Genomic DNA, 22,537 nt, shown 5'->3' with positions numbered 1-22,537 from the left:
CGCTTTAAAGGGTTAGAGGTGAATTTAAAATTTACACCTTTTAGACCTAGGTTGAATGATTAAAGTGATTGTACTTATGGACTTTAGTAGCAGAGTCCACATTGGGGTAGCCAGTATGAAGCACACATCACTATTTCTGTCCAAATAGAAATAGCACACAACCAAATATTTCTGTCTGAGAGTGCATTGTGTGTTCATTGGGTTGCGTACATGGATAAAGAACGGGTCAAAAGATGGAATAGAGATGGCGGCAAGTGTCAATGGAACACAATAGAACAAAATTAGCAGTGACAAACCACAAGGAATATTCTTAAGGCCTTCCCCAGTATGTTATTTAAATGATTTGTGTATTTTCAATATTGCCCTCGAAGCTGCATGAAAAGCCCCAATCCCAGCTGTATGATTTTTTTAAGTTAATTTCTGCATTGGTACATGTGCTCTATGGCAATGACCAGAATCCCCTTACTTTTCTTGACAGCAGTTTCCCTTTTAACCCTAAAAAATGGGCAGAATTTAACGAGATTCACTCCATGGACTCCAATCAGGGGCGGATCCAGGGGGGGGGGGCAACGTGGCAATAGCCCCCCCCGAGAATGCAGGTGAGAGAGTGGGCGGCTTTGCGGATGTCTCCACAGGTGACAGAGCGGGCGGCTTCCCGGGTGGCTCTGCAGGTTAGAGAGCGGGCGGCTCCACAGGCTGTCAGGCGGCTCCGTAGGAGGGAGAGCAGGCGAACAGCTGGGCGGCTCGTGGGTGAACAGACGGCTGGCCAATGAGGGAGCCGTGGGTGGGGGAGCAGAGAGATGACATCTCTCACTGCCCGGCGCCCGCCCTGAATCCCTGCAGTACTGCCCTCTCTGTGCAGGCAGCTGCGGGAAGCAGAGAGATGACATCATCTCTCTGCTGCCTGACTTATAATCTGCTGCCTGACTCTGGGACACAGGAAAGTGACACAGCAAGTGACAATCCCCAACATGTGTTAGGCGACGTGGCAAGTGACAATCCGTGACGTAGCAAGTGACAATCTGTAACCGCTGGCAGGTGACGTGGCAAGTGATGATCTGCATCTGGTGACAGGTGACATGGCAAGTGACAATCCTCAATGTGTGGCAGGTGATGTGGCAAGTGACAATCCATGACGTGGCAAGTGACAATCCACAACGTGTGGCAGGTGACGTGGCAAGTGACAATCCATGACATGGCAAGTGACAATCCACAACGTGTGGCAGGTGACTTGGCAAGTCACAATCTGCATCTGGTGACAGGCGACGTGGCAAGTGACAATCTGCAACGTGTGGCAGGTGACTTGGCAAGTCACAGTCTGCATCTGGTGACAGGCGACGTGGCAAGTGACAATCCGCATCTGGTGACAGGCAACATGGCAAGTGACAATCTGCATCTGGTGACAGGCGACGTGGCAAGTGGCAATCCACATCAGGTGACGTGGCAAGTGACAATCCTCAACGTGTGGCAGGTGATGTGGCAAGTGAAAATCTGCATCTGGTGGCAGGCGATGGTGGCAAGTGACACGCTCAGGGCTCCCACTGATTCTGCATTATGGTTTTATTTTTTAAAACAATGTAATAATAGAAATAATGCGCTTCAATCATCCTGACACCATATCAACCATGGTGCCGGGATGATTGAAGCGCCAACACCAGCCATTTCCCCGACAAATTGCCCCCAAAAAAACATATTTTTGTTTTTTGCCCCTCCCGAGACTAGGCTCTGGATCCGCCCCTGACTACAATAGGGTTTGATGTTTGGATTTACTGAATTTCCAAACCCTTGGTGAATCAAAACTTGGGTAAATACACCCATCACTATTAGTGATAGTAGTTAGAGTTCAAGGAGTGGGACAGGGGGACATTTCGAATTCAAGGTTATGAGCAGCCCCGAACCTTCTATTCTGTTATGAATGAACAAAGTGAGTGATCGGTACCGATCACTCGCTCTGTTCTTTCAGAAATGGACATATTTACTGGCCCCTTTCTCGCTCTCCATCCTGAAATGATCCACCCCCTGCAGCAGCTGGCGGGAGAGGCGAACAGCCGGCAGCACTGAGATATTAGGAATGGAGCGGGAAGGGCTTCATCTCTCTATGGAAGACCTTCTGTTCAATTCAATGTTTTTATTGCAGTTGCAATCTGATGAAAGCCAATTTTTATACCAGATTGTGACATTGTGAGAATTTAAAGTGTATGTCCAACCAAAATTTTTTTTTTTTTAATTTTTGCATAGCATGGGAGCATTAGAGAAATTTGCCTTCATTCACTGTCAAGGTGACAATGGTTTTACCAGATAGGAAGTGAGGGAAAATCTGCTACAAGAACACAGCCAGCAATAAAAAAAAAAGCTTATAGTTACTATTGCCTTTCAGTTCTCTACTTTAAAAAAAAAAAAATTATTCTGTCTGTGTTGCTGTGGGGAGATTTTCTCTCACTTCCTGTTTGGTGAAACCATTGTCACTGGGATAGTAATCAAAGGGAAGTTTCTCTAACATATCCAAAAATAATTAAAAGCACAAAGGGGTTCTTATCCTTAAAGTTGTGTTGACCACACAGGAATCTGTCTAGTAGGGGATAAAAACCAAAAATTATTTATTACTGGATATACATCTACGATGTTGGTGTCAATGAGCATTATGCATTTTCTAAAGACAGCACAACAGAAGCTGTTTGCCTTCAGACTGTCTCTCTCTAATTGAAAGTCTCAGTCAGTGCTGACAACCCTTCAACTTAATGCTTTTTATTATAAAACTAATATTGATACATATTTAGATAAATACTAGATGTATGCATAGAAATATATAGATGGATAATTAACCCTTAGTCGTTGGCATTGTTAAACTTAGGCAGATGAAATGGGGAAAAATGGGAAATCTGACATATTTCTGTGGGGGAGTTTAATATTTTTGTGGCCAATAACAGGAATCTGCAAAGGCTCAAAAGGAGACAATATTTTTTCTTAGCATCTTTTATTGCAAGCAGTGTACTGAATGTGACCTGGCATCAGCCTCCTGCTGTCCCTGTACAGCCGGACTACAATGTGAAAGGAAGACACAGCACAAAGACAGGGGCTCAGATGCCCAAAGGCCGGTAGGAGGGTCTCATGCCATGCTGCACTGTAATTGGCTGCACAGCGCTGACATCATCCCGAGCCAATCCTTCCAACTGTTGATTGTCAGCAGATGACTGTGAGCTGTTGGTGATGGCTCAGTCACAGTTCTGGGGGTACCAGTGGAGAGCTCCCCAAACAAGACAGTGAAGCATATACAGTATGCAGGGTTTGGATGTTGAGGTCCACCAGCCCTGCCCCCACATATAAGGGTATTGTTGCTGTAACGGAGTTGAACATGTTTAGCTACATCACTTTACACCATTAAAATTCTCAATGTAAGAGTTTACTTACCGCTGGCAGAACTGGTATCTACATTGTAATAGGTATCAGCTGCAAATAAAGAAAAACATATCTGTTAATTGGAGACCTCAACCAGACTGATTCTCATTCTTCTGGATATATAGCATGATATTCACATTCACTGTAGGCTGAAATAATTGTGTAGTGATCACTGTAGAAGTTAAAGCTTTTGTAATCTTTCCCTGACAATAATCCCTAACAATGGGCAATCTGCTCCCTTTTTTTTTATTAGAACAGTGAAGTATTAGAACCTCTACAGGTTTTGTTTTTGCTTTGTCTCCTCTGGGGTGTTTCTCCTTACTTCCTGGTCAGGTGACAGGTGTCAGACAGAACAGGAAAGGAGGGAAAATCCCCCCCCCCCCCCCCCATGGGTAACAAAGACAGCAGTTAAAAATTTAAAGAAGCTTTAAGCCTTTCCCTACATTATCTAAAACAAAAAAGAAAAGTAATATTTTGTCTGGAGTTGGGATTTAATAAATGTGACTGAAGGAACACAGAAAATTACTGTAACAAAATCGTGAACTTGAGATGACTTACCTGCATTCAAATAGATACTGACTCTTCCTGCAAAGTCCTGGGAAACATCTGATTTGGATTGGCTGCAGGTCTGTAAGGAAATAAAAGTAATTCAAAAGAAATTCCGGACAAGTGAAATCAATGCATAAACTTCGAATTGTATCCAAGAAACACCCCAGCTATGCTAAAGTTACAAGGTCCCCTTATCTGTATTAGCCCCACAAAGGAAACAGTGGAGAATGCGGGCACACCAGGTTCTTCCATCACTGCAATGGTGAGACTTCCCTGGAATGGTCTGCATTTCCCCTTCCACATTGGCTTCAGTCTCTCTAAACCAGGTGCCTCAAACTGGCGGTCCTCCAGCTGTTGCGAAACTACAAGTCCCATCATGCCTGTCAGCCTTACAATGCCTCATGGGACTTGAAGTTTCGCAACAGCTGGAGGGCTGCCAGGTTAAGACCCCTGCTCTAACCATATTCCCCATATTTATTCTACATTGTATCAGGGCAGCATGACACCATCACTTTCACTTGTATATGTTAGGGATGAGCATGACACCATCAATTGTCTTTGTTAGCAGTTGGCATGACACCATCAATTGTCTTTGTTAGCGGTGGGTATGACACCATCAATTGTCTTTGTTAGCGGTGGGCTTGGGTTTGGGCCAAACTCTAGCTCATCTCATGTTATGGTTGCAGCAGATGGGCAGAACTGTAAATTGTGGTGGTGGTATCTCAATATCAGAAGTCAGCATATCATTTTATTCATCAATTTTGTGTGGAGTTGGCCATTAATTCAGCTGTTGTGCTCATTACACAAAGCAGTGTTCTATCTTCTTGGTTTGTAAAGCAGCAGTAGATCAGGTAATCATTTGGCATCTTTCAGTTTGGTGGTGTGCATCTATTTTTTTTTTCTTAATTTTGGTCCATAAACACCTCCAAGAATGTTAATAAGGCCGTGTAATGATTAGAAAGCCAACCAATCACATTTGGGCGGCACAGTCGCTTGATGGTTAGCACTCTTGCCTTATAGCACTTCAATTCAAATACCAGCCAGCTAGTACACTATCTGCATGGAGTTTGCATGTTTTGCTTGTGTTTGTTTGCTCCAATGACATGACGGTAGAATAATTGTCTCCTGTCTAAATTGGCCCTAGTATGTGCGCATGCATGTAACATAGGGACTTATATTGTAAGTTCCTTGAGGGCAGGGACTGCTGTGGATGTACAGCATGTAAAGCACTGCATACATTGTTGGCACTGTTTAAATACCTGTTATTATAAACAATTCATTGTGACCTGACTGCAATTTCCAGGAAAACACTTTACATAGGGTTCAATGGTAATGCATTAATTTATCACTTAAAACACACAATTGGGTTGATTTACTAAGACTGGAAAGTGCAAAATCTGGTGCAGCTGTCCATGGTAGCCAACCAGCTTCTAACTTCAGATTGTTCAATGAAGCCTTGACAATAAAACCTGGAAGCTGATTGGTTTTTCTACAGAGCTGCACCAGATGTTGCAATTTCCAGTTTTAGTAAACCAACGCCAATGCATCTACAATGATTTACACAAAAGCACCTAGGAGTGGATGAAGCCTAAAAATTTCACACTTTAGCAGACCTCAGGTCTCAGTGAATAGACATGTAGACTTTCATGTAATACCCACTATTCTTATGTGAAAGAACTCTGGTGGCCCCTCATTACTCAAAAGACTCTAAGATGATTGTGTGTACGGCCAGGTCTCTGAGGTCTGGTCACCAGTAGGAAGAGGGGATTGTTATACATACTTTATTACTGGACCACTAAAGTTTTAACCAAAATTCTTTTCCTGACATCCAAATCTGGCACCCTCGGGCTAGTGGCAGCTCATCCAGGGCAAGAGACTAGTGGGGAAATTGGGCAGCTAACTGTTTGCCCATATGGATAACAAATCCTTGACTACTTCCTCAGGCACAGAAATCACAAAGCACCCTCTATGTGTATCTTGAGTCTTACCGTGGTACAATCAGTAGAAGTGCAGAGTCTAAGTTCAGCATAGAAATAGACGTTGTCAGAACTGGCAATCTTGAAGACTTTCATAGCAAACCGAGCTTCAGTGCCATTTGCATTATTCACCACTGTTAGCTGGTCAGCAGATACGTCACTAGCTGGGCACCTGGATACAAAACCTTTCAGTTACTGTAATCTAAAGATGAGAACACAATACTGGCACATACTATTAGATCTGAACAATACATGGCATGTGTTCATCATATTATATAAATTCTGTAGATGAACAATACATGGCCTGTGTTTATTTTCAGTTTCTGTTACTCATAATCAAAGTCTTCAATATACATTTGGTGGAATCATTGTGCCATACACAAGATGTGACCCATATTTCTTCGAGCCTTGGACCTACTCACTCCTACACTATTCTCTCCTTGAGCCTTGTATTGAGACAAATGAAATGCCTCAAAACACATGTTACTAAATATATTGCACTCTGGTTAAATGCAATATGCTCCAAAACATTGCTGTGAACTGGGCCTATTGGAAACCATGGACTGTCAATGCGTTGGGCCATACTTGATCAAAACAGTCTGTCATGGGTGGCATTAATAGCCCTTTCAATGAAAAACACACATCAAGCAAAAAAATGCATTGAAATTTTGTATCATTTTGAGATCTTTGTAGTTCCATACCCTTTTTTATAATTCTGTGCAGCACGGGAAAGGGTAAAGCTGGCCATAGATTATACAATTTTCTTTAGAGGGGTTGTAAACCAATTTCCTTTAGAGGGGTTGTAAACCTTTAAAGGGGCTGTAAACCCTTGCTGTTATTCACCTCAATGCATTCTAGGTGGAAAACCTCTTCTAGTGCACCAGCCCCCCCCCCTTTTTACTTACCTGAGCCCGATTGTTCCTGCGCCGGGACGAGCATACCCGCTCCAGCCGGTGTCTTGGGTCCTGATTGGATAGATTGATAGCAGCGCAGCCATTGGCTCCTGCTGCTGTCAATTAAATCCAATGACGCGGGAGCCAGGGGGGGCGGAGCTGAGTCAATGGATGCAGGAGCAGGACATGGGATCAAGCCCTCACGGATGCCCCAGGGGAGAACGCTTCTCCAACGGGGGGCACTCGAGAAAAGGAGGAGCCAGGAGCGTGGCTGAGGGACCCCAGAAGAGGAGGATAACCAACTGCACAGAGGAGGTTAGTATAACATGTTTGTTTAAAAAAAAAAAGAAACGTTTACATATCCTTTAACTGTGTAATGTAAGGGCCTGTCTGATTGTATACAAATGGAAAGTGATAAGGTTTGACCTCATATTATATGGTTTTGTAAATCTAAAGGAAGATGATTCAAGGAAAGTGTACAATGTATGGTCAGCTTTAGATCCTCTGTTGGGTATTTATTGCTTATTGTCGGTGTGAAAGCCTTACACAAAGATTGTTCACCAATCATCACCCTGTTGAGTCCAGCACCTCTGCATATACCCAAGTTCCTGAAGCCCTGATGAAGGTGGACTCTTTAACATCTCCTAAGTGTGTTGGCTTTTCTTTTGTCGCTTTCCATTTTCCACACCTAATCCCTTCTCAAGGCTTGTATTGCTGTCTGAAGCAACATTTCCCCTCACATCCTGGTGACACAAGAACATGAAATGATGGAAGTTTTCCCCAGTGAGTGTTAAAATCCTTCCTTCATCTAATATCTAATATTTACCAATTAACATTACTAACATAGGTATGAATGGGTTAGATCTTTTTTATTATTATTATTATTATTGATTTTTATATATATTTATCATTTCTAGATTTGGAAAAGTAACAAATAGATTTTATAGTCTGTGTTAAAAGATAGATAAAAAGTTTCTTTAGCAAAAGCATTCCTTTGGAGAGCTAACATGTTAGCATATCCTTCCCCCATCGCAAATGGATAAGGTTTCACATTTCTTAAATGAGTTTTCTGTATGTATGATTTAAGAATATAAATTCTTCATACTATAATATTTCTTCATTAGGATATTAAGAAGAACAAGGGCTTTTCAATGAATATAATGTATACATACAGTTGTGCTCATAAATTTACATACCCTGGCAGAATTTATGATTTCTTGGTCATTTTTCAGAGAATATGAATGATAACACAAAAACATTTCTTTCACTCATGGTTAATGTTTGGCTGAAGCCATTTATTATCAATCAACTGTGTTTACTCTTTTTAAATCATAATGGCAACAAGGGGTTTGAATGTCTATTAAAGGTAACCATCCTCACCTGTGATCTGTTTGCTTGTAATTAGTGTGTGTGTGTATAAAAGGTCAATGAGTTTCTGGACTCCTGACAGACCCTTGCATCTTTCATCCAGTGCTGCACTGACGTTTCTAGATTCTGAGTCATGGGGAAAGCAAAAGAATTGTCAAAGGATCTGGGGAAAAGGTAATTGAACTGTATATAACAGGAAAGGGATACAAAAAGATACCCAAGAAATTGAGAATGCCAATCAGCAGTGTTCAAACTCTAATCAAGAACTGGAAAATGAGGGGTTCTGTTGAAACCAAACCATGGTCAGGTAGACCAACTAAAATTTCAGCCAGGAAAATTATTCAGGATGCAAAGAAAAACCCACAAATAACTTCAGGTGAAATACTGGACTCTCTGAAAACATGTGGTGTGGCTGTTTCAAGATGCACAATAAGGAGGCACTTGAAGAAAGATGGGCTACATGGTCGAGTTGCCAGAAGAAAGCCATTACTACGCAAATGCCACAAAGTGTCCAGCTTACAATACGCCAAACAGCACAGAGACAAGCCTCAAACTTACTGGCACAAAGTCATTTGGAGCGATGAGACCAAAATTGAGCTTTGTGGCCACAACCATTAACACTACATCTGGAGAGGAGTCAACAAGGCCTATGATGAAAGGTACGGAGGTGGATCGCTGATGTTTTGGGGATGTTTGAGCTACAAAGGCACAGGAAATTTGGTCAAAATTGTTGTCAAGATGAAAGTAGTATGTTATCAAAAAATACTGGAGGAACATTTGCATTCATCAGCCAGGAAGCTGCACATGGGACGTACTTGGACATTCCAACATGACAATGATCCAAAACACAAGGCCAAGTGGACCTCTCATTGGCTACAGCAGAATAAAGTGAAGGTTCTGGAGTGGCCATCTCAGTCTCCTGACCTCAATATCATTGAGCCACTCTGGGGAGATATCAAATTTGCAGTTCATGCAAGACAGCCCAAGAATTTACAGGAACTGGAGGACTTTTGCCAAGAGGAATGAGCAGCTTTACCATCTGAGAAGATAAAGAGCCTCATCCACAAATACCACAAAAGACTTCAAGCTGTCATTGATGTTAAAGGAGGCAATACATTGTATTAAGAACTGGGGTAGGTAAACTTTTGATCAGGGTCATTTGGATAGTTTCTGTTGTGATTATGATGTAAAAAGAGTAAACACAGTTGATTGATAATAAATGGCTTCAGCCAAACACTAACCATGAGTGAAAGAAAAGTTTTTGTGTTATTCATATTCACTGAAATATGGCCAAGAAATCATAAATTCTGCAAGGGTATGTAAACTTATGAGCACAACTGTATATTGGTATATGTATTATTTGATTTAGATGATAAATAGTTAGAATTGATTTTGTATAGAATTAGTTTAGTTGAAAGTTACCCCCTCTCCTTCAATCACAGAGACATTCCTCAGGATAGAATTTCAGGAGTTAGCTTGCTAGTCAACTCCCACTATTACATGAACGGAAGAGGTTGAATTGAAGCCCGCGTTTATTGAAATTTATACAATACATTTGTGACTCGAGTTTGTAGGAATACAAGACAAACAAGAACTTTTAAACCAACCCTGTTTAGGAAGGTGGGGGTTGAATTGTGGAGTATAAGCTTTGGACAAAGGAACTTTTGGGGCAGACTGCGAGTCACACGAGGAGGCTGCTTTTAGCTTCAGACGTACATAGACATACAGAGACACACATCTGATTATATACACAATCTTCATCTCGAGAATATAACTACATTATTGATATTTTTACATTTTGTATTTCAATATCGTTCTTACAATCTTATGCTATTTTATTATTATTAAATAAACCCCCCATCTAAAGCTGAAAAATAAAGTTTGAGTTGGGCTCCAGGAATGATGTCACATTAAAAATTTGTCTTGAACCTCATGCCAACACTATAGCAACCTACCTTTAAGGTGATTTATTGTTCTGCACATTTGGTGAACTATTTCTGTAGTCAAAAGTGTACAAAGAAAACACGCAGAATTACTACTCAGTGTACTGTGTACTTACCCTTTCTGAAGAAGATAGTATCTGATGGTGCTTGATTCAGTAGGAGAGGCATAAATATTCAGCACTTTGAGATTTAAGGTGTTGGCAGCCAGATCTGGTATGAGTACTGAGATGTAGATAGTATCCTCCACTTTCAGGGTGTCAGAGTCTGAGAGAGGGGTCGTAAAGTCTGGATTTTTGAAGGCCATCATTAAAGCTGTATAAGTTGCATTTGCTGTAGGGCCGTTTATTACTGAAATCCTGGAAAATTAACACACAAGTATATAAATAAAAAGTGCTGCGCAAATAAGAATCCATAAACAACTAATAAAAAATTGTAGTGTGGTAACAGTATGAAAGAGCAGGAACCACCGGTGACAATAAGTATCTGGATGGTGACTTTATCCCTCCACCACTCTTAGATGGCCCCTCACCTCAGATATTCGACCTGAAACAGGTCACACCGCTTTAAGGATTGAATGGATCAGTCTTTATAATACTCCTTCACTTCCTTCAGCTCACAATGCTCAGTAGGCAGATGATGAATATAGAATAAGATAAAAAGCAACAAACCATAGTGTTCTCCGTATAAAGTTTATTAAAATTGATAAAGAAAAAGCACGTCAATAACACTCACATATAACCGGCACTCCGATCCGAGTGCCGGCCAGCGGGCTTGTGATCGTATCTGTCGGATGACCGCGGGTGACGTCACCCGCGGTCATCCCCCGGGGTAAGGAGCGTGTGACGTCACCCGCGGTCATCCGACAGATACGATCACAAGCCCGCTGGCCGGCACTCGGATCGGAGTGCCGGTTATATGTGAGTGTTATTGACGTGCTTTTTCTTTATCAATTTTAATAAACTTTATACGGAGAACACTATGGTTTGTTGCTTTTTATCTTATTCTATATTCATCATCTGCCTACTGAGCATTGTGAGCTGAATAAAGTGAAGGAGTATTATAAAGACTGATCCATTCAATCCTTAAAGCGGTGTGACCTGTTTCAGGTCGAATATCTGAGGTGAGGGGCCATCTAAGAGTGGTGGAGGGATAAAGTCACCATCCAGATACTTATTGTCACCGGTGGTTCCTGCTCTTTCATACTGTTACCACACTACAATTTTTTATTAGTTGTTTATGGATTCTTATTTGCGCAGCACTTTTTATTTATATACATGTTTTTGAGGTATTTTTTGAGTTGACCTTAGTGCCTGCCTGCATTTATATTGTCATATCAGTCAGCGCTGAATTTATTACATTATTTCCAAATTAACACACAACAAAAGGTTACCTACCTAGAAACCCTTGTAGGTATGTAGTAATGACTTTTCTGCCCTGTACACACGATAGGATTTTCCGACAACAAATGTTGGATGTGAGCTTGTTGTCGGAAAGCCCGACGGTGTGTAGGCTCCATAGAACATTTGTTGGTGGAATTTCCGCCAACAAATGTTTGAGAGAGCAGGTTCCCAAATTTTCCGACAACAAAACTTGCTTTCGGAAATTCTGAGCGTGCGTACATAAGTCCGACGCACAAAAGTCCACGCATGCTCGGAATCAAGCAGAAGAGACACACTTGGCTATTGAACTTCATTTTTCTCGGCTCATCGTACGTGTTGTACATCACTGTGTTCTTGACGTTCGCAATTTCCGACAACATTTGTGTGACTGTGTGTATGCCAAGACAAGTTTGAGCCAACATCCGTTGAAAAAAAATCCACGGTTTTGTTGTCGGAAAATCTTATCATGTGTACAGGGCATTAATGTTATTATACAGAGTGTACAGAGAACTGAAACATTTGCACTGGAGATGAAGAAAGAGCAAACCTATTAGATATCTTCTTCAGCTCTGTGAATACTGATGGAAGCGATGGAGCTGATATACAATTTCAAATGCACCACAAAGGTTTATAATTAATTTGCTTAGAAATTAGACAAAAAAAGATCATTTAAAAAAGATGTATGGACAAAGCTTTTTTTGGTCATACTTCGTTTGTGGGTCACAGTCACACAGGACTCAGCAGTGCCATAGGGTGAGACGGGAGGAACCATGCAGCGTGGCAGGGGGTGCACAATCGTTGAAAGCCAAAGAGTCTCATGGAGGCTGCAGCACTGAAGCAGAATGAAGGTAGGAGACACGGGCCAATAAAAGTCTTCTATTACGGTAACATTTCTTCTCAATTTGACAGAGTTGCTGGAAAACACTTGGCCCAGATGGCTTACACCCATGTATCCTCAGAGAGTTGAGCTCAGTTATATCTAGCTTTTGTTTTCAAATTTTTTAAGGCTTGGCACAAGGGGTTTAACCCAACTCTTAACCTGTTATCTCCAATAAAGAGTTAATGTACATTTTTCTATATGATTTTCTTTTGGTTGTGTTAAGCTGACATGTTAGATAACCTTATGAGATTTGCTTTCATAATATTTATATATATATACACCCATGTATCCTCAGAGAGTTGAGCGCATATAAAGCTAAGCCTTTGTTCAAAAAGGAATTGAGGTCTTCAACCTGTAACTACAGACCTGTAATTTTAACTTCTACTGTAGGGAAGATACTTGAAGGTTTGCTTAAGGACCACATGCAAGAGTATGTCTTATGCCGCATACACACGGTCGGACTTTTCGTCTACATAAGTCCGACTGACGCCGACGGACTAAAGCTGGCTGACAATCCGATCGTGTGTGGGCTTCCCCGGACTTTCAGCGGACTTTTCCAGCCTCAAATCTGACGGACTTTAGATTTGAAACATGTTTCAAATCTTTACGTCGTAACTACGCCGGACCCAGAAATCCGCTCGTCTGTGTGCTAGTCCGACGGGCAAAAACCCACGCTAGGGCAGCTATTGGCTACTGGCTATCAACTTCCTTATTTTAGTCCGGTGTACGTCATCACGTACGAATCCGTCTGACTTTTGTGTGATCATAGGCAAGTCCACTCGTAAGAAAGTCTGCCGCAAGTCCGCCAAAAATCCGCCAAAAGTCTGTCGAAAGTCTGTCGGACAGGCTGTCGGACTTTTGTAGACGAAAAGTCCGACTGTGTGTACGCGGCATTAGAATACAAAACCATAAGAGATAGCCGACATGGATTTCTGAAAGACCAACATTATGTAATAATAATTACCCAGTTACTGGATGCAGAGTCACATTAAGACTGATATTCATATACAGCGGGAAAGAGCAGGAAACATTCACAACAGCGTCATTTGTTAATCGGATTGGATTTGTCTTGCCCAATATATACAGCTGATTTAAATTTATCTGTAGAGAGAAGAAGCACAGAAGTCATTAGACAGGATCAGAAAACATCTCGCCATAAAGTAATCTGCACATTAACAAATATTTACTATTAATGTCAATATATTCTCTCACTAGTCAAAAAAGGAAGTCTCCAGTTTTGTTAAAGCAGAACTCCGGCCCAAAACAACCAGATAAAAAATCAATAGTTCACAGATAAAATAACAAAAGCAGCTTTTACTGCAATATTCAACTTCAATGCAGAGATTTTTCCCTGCGGTACTTTTTTTGCAAATTGATGTGCTCAGTCTGATGGCCGGTATCACTCAACCCAGGTCAGTCATTCTGAAACCAGATCACAATGAGGTACTTATACTGCTTGTATTAAAAAAAATACATTTAATGATGAAAATGAATACAGAGCTGTGTTATTTGTGTCTTTTATATCTGCCTGGAGCTCAGCTCCTCCCTCTGGGTGCCTCCTTTAAAAATCCAACTGCTAAAGAGACATTTGGGGGTGTGGCCTGGCGGGAGCCCAGGCTAAGGTCATCTTTCCCAAAACCATCACAGGACACCATGGATGTGTAGCACCAAGGATCCTTCCTCTCTTCCTCCCTTCCTCCCTGTGGGTGTGTGCTTTAACTAGCCAACTGCTAAAGAGACATCCATGCAGGCAGGGCTGCTGATAAGGCAGTACAGCCAGCCCTCCTGTACTGGGCCTGGGCACCGTTAGTTCAAAGGGGGGCCTGGGCACCTGCTGAGCAGGAGGGCCGGCTGTACTCTCTTATTGCAGACACCGATCCTCTTCTGCTTCCACCTGCAGCACTGCCAGCTTCTCCTCCTCTTTCTCACTCTGGATGTACAGCAGGGGGATTGGTTTTAGCACATGCACTCCTTTCACCTGCTGTCCGGGCCCCCCCGTGTACCCCTTTCCCACCGCAGCACTTTCGGCTTCCCTCCTCTCCTCTCCCACCGGCAGCTGCTGTGGGCACACGAAGATGTTTCAGGATGGAAACATGTATTAAACAAGCATGTAACTATAAAGCTAATAAAGGGTCTGGAGGATCTTAGTTATGAGAAAAGCACTGAACTTATTCTCTCTGGAGAAGAGACGCGTGAGAGGGGATATGATTTCAATATACAAATACCGTACTGGTGACCCCACAATAGGGATAAAACTTTTTCGCGGAAGGGAGTTTAACAAGACCCACGGCCACTCATTAAAATTAGAAGAAAAGAGGTTTTAACCTTGAACTACGTAGAGAATTCTTTACGGTAAGAGCGGCAAGGATGTGGAATTCCCTTCCACAGGCGGTGGTCTCAGCGGGGGGCATCAATAGTTTCAAGAAACTATTAGGAAAGCACCTGAACGACCGCAACATACAGGGATATACAATGTAATACTGACATATAATCACACACATAGGTTGGACTTGATGGACTTGTGTCTTTTTCCAACCTCACCTACTATGTAGCTATGGAGAGCAGGGGAAGGGGCCAGTATATATGTCATTTACTGGCCCCTTCCTTTCCTGAATAAACACAGTGAGCTATCGGTACCTGTGTCTATTTATCACTGAAGCACAGTAAACTGTGTTTACTATACTTCAGTTCGTGAATGAGCAGGAATCCTATTCATTCACTTGTGCAGCTGAGGCTACAGACAATGTTAGTGATAAATCTATGTCCTCAGTCAATTTCAGCTGCGGGGGGCTGTATGTTGCCCCGTGATTTCTAACATCAGCCCTGCATGCATGAGCATCTTCAGCTGCAGCTGTGTGTATCCATTCAAACATACAGAGCCCAGAAAGCCACGCCCCTGCTCCTCCCAGATAACCTCAGAAGCCTATTGCACCTCTTCCCTCTCTATCTCATCTACAACCAGGAGGTTCGGGGAATGGCGCAGACTTGGAGGACCCGGTGGAGGTGACAAGGGACACCAGGTATGTGTATGAGGATGGGGGAGGTGTACATGTACCAGGGCATGTTTTCCATTAACATTGTGAATGCATTAGGATAAAACAAACGCTTAGGCTTTATTACTACTTTAATGTGTTCTGCTGAGCCTGAGATATGCAACTACATTTTTTTAGTAATTTCTTTCCATGCAGAATTTATTGTAGAAATACATAGAGGGCACAACACTCTTAGAAGTCCTATGGTGACGAAACGCACAGGGAAGAGCTATCACGTCATTGCGTTACCCAGGTGTAGAGGTGAATGCCATCTTGCTTGATTGGGAATTGTTTACAGAGACATGGGCATGGTTTTATACCAAATGTGAGCAGCACTCACTTTTAAATAAATATTTATTTAAAGGTTTTACACTATTTAGTGCTGTTTGTTCATATGTACCATGTATGTGGAGTTGGAGTTACTTTTCTGGATTCACACGCTGAGTTACCATCTAGGAGATTGCGCTGGTTTAAGCACAGCTAGAGGGAGCGTGTCCCCAACAGCCTGTTGGACCCACCTGTACATAGGGGATCCACAAACTCTGATAAGAAGATATCATATACATGACAAGGGTTCTAAACCTTCTGTATTCTATTCATAACTTTAATGTGTCTATTTTTACTTGTCTTGTATAACAAACAGTCAGACCTTGTCAAGAGAACTTACCACACTATCAGTATTACAGTCATATTTTATCGATGAACGATGAATGGTCATCTCCGATGTTCCATCCACAACCTCCCTTGCTGAGAAACACTCGGAGTTGGTGCTGTTCAGTCTTACATTGGATGTATCATAACCGTTTTTTTCCAACCAACATTTTGACACTTGTATATTGAACTTTGCTCCAGTACAAGTAAGATTTACGGATGGAGTGGCTCCTGAAAAAAGAGTAAATTCATTCAGCATTTCTGAGATGAGAAGGTGACGGTGACCTGATTGATGTGCATTATACACTATAGGGATTTTCTATATATATATCCACTTTAGGGCGGCAAGAGTGACCAGGAATTGGGGAGAAAGCTGTCTTAGAGTCAAAGAGTTAAATGCCAATTAAACTTCCAATTTATATACAAAACATTGACTGTTGGTGGTCAGTGTAGTCCTCGTTGCACTGGTCCATGTAGTACCCCCTTTATTGATGGTCAGTGTAATGCACCCTTGTGTTGTGGTCAGTGTAATGCACCCTATATTGGTGGTCAAAGTAGTGCCCCCTTACATTGGTGATCAGTGTGGTGCCCCCTTACATTGATGGTCAGTGTAGTGCCCCCTTACATTGGCGATCAGTGTAGTGCCCCCTTACATTGGTGATCAGTGTAGTTCCCCCTTACATTGGTGATCACTGTAGTGCCCCCTTACATTGGTGATCAGTGTAGTTCCCCCTTACATTGATGATCAGTGTAGTGCCCCCTTACATTATTATTATTATTATTATTATACAGGATTTATATAGCGCCGACAGTTTACGCAGCGCTTTACAACAACATTAGGGCAGACAGTACAAGTACAATACAATTCAATACAGGAGGAATCAGAGGGCCCTGCTCGTTAGAGCTTACAATCTAGGAGGGAGGGTCAAGTTATACAAAAGGGTAATAGCTGTGGGGGATGAGCTAATGGAGAAAATAATGCAGTTGTTAGATGGAGGCAGGATAGGCTTCTCTGAAGAGGAAAGGATAAATTTGGAGACAGTCTGACAGATTGGGGTAGGGAATTCCAGAGGATGGGCGAGGCTCGGGAGAAGTCCTGGAGGCGGATATGGGAGGAGGTGATGAGGGAGCTAGAGAGCAGGAGATCTTGGGAGGAACGGAGATGGCGTTTAGGTTGGTATTTTGAGACTAGGTTAGTGATGTAGCTGGGGGCACAGTTGTGGATGGCTTTGTAACTTATTGTTAGTATTTTGAATTTAATTCGTTGGGCGAGTGGCAGCCAATGGAGGGATTGGCAGAGAGGGGTAGCAGACACTGATCGGTTTGTAAGGTGGATGAGTCTGGCAGCAGCATTCATGATGGATTGAAGGGGGGATAGTCTATTTAAAGGTAAGCCAATGAGGAGGGAGTTGCAGTAGTCGAGGCGAGAGATAACCAGGGAGTGAATCAGGAGCTTTGTAGTTTCACTGGTTAGAAAGGGACGTAGTTTAGAGATGTTGCGGAGGTTGAGGCGGCAAGCTTTGGAAAGTGATTGGATGTGGGGCTGAAAGGAGAGTTCAGAATCTAGGATAACACCTAGCACCCTGACATGTGGGGACGGGTGGATGGTTTTGCCATTGCTCTTGACAGAGAAGTCAGGGGAAGAGGCACGTGGGGGAGGAAATATTATAAGCTCAGTTTTGGACAAGTTGAGTTTGAGGAAGTGGTGTGACATCCATACAGATATGTCGGTTAGTAAGTTAGTGATGCGTGAGGAGATTTGTGTGTCATCAGCATAGAAATGATATTGAAAGCTATGAGAGGCTATCAGCTGACCCAGGGAAGAGGTGTAGATTGAAAATAAAAGAGGTCCAAGAACAGAACCTTGGGGGACCCCGACAGAGAAGGGAAGAGGAGTGGAGGAAGTAGAATTGTAAGTGACACTGAAGGTGCGTTGGAATAGGTAGGATGAGAGCCACTGAAGAGCACAGTCACGGAGACCGATGGAGTGAAGTTTTTTGAGGAGGAGGGGGTGGTCAACCGTGTCAAAGGCAGCTGAAAGATCCAGAAGTAGGAGTACAGAATAGTGTCCGTTGGTTTTTGCAGTTAGTAGGTCATTTGTGAGTTTTAAAAGAGCAGTTTCTGTGGAGTGTTGAGGGCGAAATCCAGATTGAAGGGGATCAAGAAGGTTGTTTTTAATGAGGTGGTCACTCAGTTGGTTGTAAACCAGGCGTTCAAGGAGTTTAGAGGGAAAGGGGAGCAAGGAGATAGGGCGTAGGTTGTTAAGATTGGTAGGGTCCAAGGATGTTTTTTTGAGTATGGGAGTGACCAGTGCATGTTTTAGAGCATCGGGGAAGACGCCAGAGGTGAGGGAGAGATTGAAGATGTGGGTTAGAGAGTGTAGGATGGGGTCAGAGGGTGACCGTAGCATTTGAGAGGGAACAGGGTCCAGGGGACAGGTAGTTAGGTGGGCGATAGAAAGGAGTTTAGCAACTTCGTCTGGAGTAGTAGATTTGAATAGAGGTAGTGTCAGTTGTATCTGTTGACATGGGGTCTTAGCTGGGGGAGATACCTGTAGAGTGGAGATTTCATCACGGATTGTATCAATCTTGTTTTTGAAGTGATTAGCGATTTCCTGGGCAGTGAGTAAATCAGTGGGGGGAGGCGGTGGAGGACAAAGTCGAGAGTTGAAGGTAGAGAAGAGTTTACGGGGATTGGATGAGAAGGTATTAATAAGAGTTGTAAAATAGGTTTGCTTGGCAGTGTGGAGGAAAGAATAGTATTTTTGGAGGGCAGATTTGTATTGGTTGAAGTCTTTGAGAGACTTAGTCTTGTGCCATAGACGCTCAAGAGCGCGACTACGTTTTTTGAGAATTTTAGTGTCATCTGTTTGCCAGGGTTGTAGGGGTCGAGGCCTGATTCTGCGTGTAGTAAGGGGAGCGAGCTTGTCCAGGGTGGAGGACAGAGATTTATTGTAGATGGATATGGCTTGGTTGGGGCAGGACAGGGGAGAGATTTTGTCATAGAGGTGGTCGGTAGCAGAGTAGAGGAGAGAGGAGTTGAAGTTGCGAAAGTTTCTACGGGTGACGGTTAGGCGATTGGAGGGAAAGGTGGTGGAAGACAGGGGGAGAGAGAAACTAATAAGGTGGTGGTCCGATAGAGGAAAAGGATTGTTTGAGAAGTTGCATGGAGTGCATAGGTAAGAGAATACAAGGTCAAGGGTGTTGCCATCAGAGTGAGTAGAAGCCTGTACCCATTGCTTCAGGTCAAATGAAGAGGTTAGACTAAGAAGTTTAGAAGTAGCAGGAATGTTTGTATTAGCAGGGATGTTGAAATCACCGAGAAGGATTGTGGGAATTTCCGAAGAGAGAAAGTAGGGTAGCCAGGCAGAAAACTCAGAAAACTTACATTGGTGATCAGTGTAGTTCCCCCTTACATTGATGGTCAGTGTAGTGCCCTCTTACATTGATGATCAGTGTAGTGCCCCCTTACATTGGGGATCACTGTAGTGCAGTGCCCCCTTACATTGATGGTCAGTGTAGTGCCCCTTACATTGATGGTCAGTGTAGTGCCCCCTTACATTGGTGATCACTGTAGTGCCCCCTTACATTGATGGTCAGTGTAGTGCCCCTTACATTGATGATCAGTGTAGTGCCCCCTTACATTGATGGTCAGTGTAGTGCCCCCCTTACACTGGTGATCACTGTAGTGCCCCCTTACATTGATGGTCAGTGTAGTGCCCCCTTACATTGGTGGTCAGTGTAGTGCCCCCTTTTTGGTGGTCAGAAGGGATGAGCTTAAGGTTCCATCTGAACACAATTACCTTGGACTTTCGGCATTTGGATTCCAGTGACAACATTGACTATATTTGGTCACGTCCATAGATGGTCATTGATGTCTCCTGAGAGCCCAAACCTTTTGTATACATCAGCTGTCCTCCGCCAAACCTATTATTCAGCGGGAGTGAAGCAACCTCTGGAACATCCTTACAGTTCCACAGAACTCTAGTTCAGAATGTCTGATATAGGGGGCACACAGGAGTCCTTTAAATACAGATGACTCTTTTTCTGGATTTCACCTATATAGACCTTCCTAAGCCACAAATCTCAGTGCCAATAGTGATTGTGGGAACAAGATAAGCTGAGTTCAGTGGGGTCTTGCTATGGTTTCCACTCCAATCTCCATATTGCACACAGCAATCCAAGCTTGTATGTTTATATGACAGACTGACGGTCTGATTATACCTGACACAGAATTTTATAGATAGACAACTCTTATCCTCATATTGATTAGTGGTTCCAAATGAATAATAACAACTGCAGTAGGGAACAGACAAAAAAAGATACACTCCACATCTTTCCACATAACTCTTCTGATTTATTATGACGCAATTGAAGGTTTTTATACACATGATTATTATGAGGTGTCAAATTAAGGCTGGATTCACACCTATGCAGTTTTGGTGCTTTTTGCATTTTGCAGATTTGCACTACAGTCCATTTAACATGCTTTCCTATGGAACGTTCTGTAGTGCAAATCTGAAAAATGCAAAAAGCACTAAAAATGCATAGGTATGAATCCAGCCTAATATTACAATTGTACTTTTATGGTAACAAGGGGCGTAACATAGGCAGGCTAATTCTAATCAGGATTTGAAAGAATTCAAACATGTACTGAAAACATTATTAGTGCCGTGTGCACAGTGAGGGGAGTGAGCAATACATATAAAATAGAATACAATTATATTCAGAACTTACAAATTTCCTTTACATACCTGTACTATCCACCACTCAAATGTGGGACAAGCCTGGGGGCTCATTTACACCGGGGCGCTCCATTGGGGTTTATTTAACATCCTGGTGTAAATGGATCGTTACACTTTCCCACTCATAATATGTGTTACCTCATATGGTTTATTCATATAAATGCAATATTTGCTTTTAAAAGGCATGAGAGACATTGTGACCATTTTATTATAGCATGCCATACCTTGTGTATATTTATAGAGAGTTGTATTGCACTGGCAGGCAGTAGTAGCAGTGTTACAAAACTCATCATCAGCACAGGTTTCAGTTCCACAGGTCAGAGACGCAGCCACTGGAGAGACAGAAAAAAAAATATTAACGTACATCCTGTGTTCCTGTGTGGAAGTCTAAACAGATCTCAAATCCATCTACTACCCTGTTTCCCCGAAAATAAGACCTAGCGCAATTGTCAGTGATGGCTGCAATATAAGCCCTACCCCCCAAATAAGCCCTACCCTGTTTCCCCGAAAATAAGCCCTACCCTGAAAAAAAGACCTACAAGGACTTTAACTAGGGCTTATTTGGGGAGTACGGCTTATATTTCAGCCTTCACCGACAATCACACTAGGCCTTATTTTAGGGGAAACAGGGTATGTAATGCAAGGATCAAAATAAATAAACCAGAGATAATGTCCGGTTCCTTTTAAATTGCTCCAAGCAATCCAATTAGTGCCAAACTGTGGCAACTTGTATCCAAATGTTCCAATATACAAACTTGTTTCAAAAGTGTTACAATTCATAAACAAAGTGCTCAAAGTGTTGTATTCCCCCCGTGTTCATGAATAAGGCTAGGCTCACATATTTGTGGGTGGGAGAATGCGTGTTTAATCGCAGGCAAACCATGCCGCTATTTAGCAGACATGCAAAGCTGTCATTAATTCTTAATTAATTTTGTTGTATCTGTTGATCCTGCCAAAAATGCAGAGCTCCCCTGTGTACTCTGCAGTCTTATCTCAAACAGTGTTATCAGTCCTGCCCAGTTTTCATGTGTGAGACCCCCTACAGCTATGGAGACCCCTTACTCCTATGTTATGCGGATAAGGAAAGGTGGAGGTGTTTTGTGGTCCTAAGGCAATAACACCATACAATAAGGTGAGCGGGCGATGTAACAGGCAGGCAGGATCACCAAGTAAAAATATTTGGAAAAAAAGGCTGAAAAAAGAAAACTGAAGCAGCCACCACTAAGGACCAGTAAGCTGTAATATATTCTATTTTCATTCTCGGGTTCAGATACACTTCAATTAGAGAATGGATCTCCCTCGCTCTTTTTTTTTAAATTCATTTTCCATTCCTGATCATACCCTCCAATTTCTGGTAACTATCATGTCCAGATGTGTTATTATAAGATAATAGAAAATGAATGTCACTCACCCGTCATGACAGCGCACAGTACAGAGAGCAGTAGTGTTGTCTTTATGGTTATCGGGGACCCTAGAAAATACATCCTATATGAGTAACCAATTTCTGTTTGTAATTTAGCAAAAAAAAATAAAATAATAATAATAAAATTCAAAAAGGACAAAGTCCTACAGAATTTTGCATTATTTTATATATTGTTCTATACAGTAAAAGTCAAAATAAATACAAAGAAAAAAATAACAAACATCTATATATGTTACAATATTCATGAATTTTATTGACTATGTAACATACAAATCTTAACAATATTTGATCAGAAAAAACAAA

General features: G+C 42.3%; 1 protein-coding gene across 1 annotated transcript; it reads right to left on the bottom strand.

The window, feature by feature from the left end:
- Positions 1–2,477: 2,477 nt before the first annotated feature.
- On the bottom strand, positions 2,478–22,295 carry LOC141109916 (uromodulin-like). Its single transcript, XM_073601170.1, has 9 exons — positions 22,223–22,295; positions 21,036–21,143; positions 16,066–16,298; positions 13,349–13,485; positions 10,242–10,481; positions 5,934–6,093; positions 3,955–4,024; positions 3,409–3,447; positions 2,478–2,569 (listed from the first exon to the last, which is right to left on the bottom strand). Exons 1-9 carry the CDS (start codon positions 22,293–22,295, stop codon positions 2,478–2,480), a joined length of 1,152 nt encoding a protein of 383 aa, XP_073457271.1.
- Between the last annotated feature and the right edge of the window lie 242 nt (positions 22,296–22,537).

This window comes from Aquarana catesbeiana, linkage group LG10, assembly GCF_042186555.1.
Source record: "Aquarana catesbeiana isolate 2022-GZ linkage group LG10, ASM4218655v1, whole genome shotgun sequence".
NCBI lineage: Eukaryota > Metazoa > Chordata > Amphibia > Anura > Ranidae > Aquarana > Aquarana catesbeiana.
The sequence above is the reverse complement of the archived record's forward strand: the minus strand, read 5'-3'. Positions and strand labels throughout refer to the sequence as shown.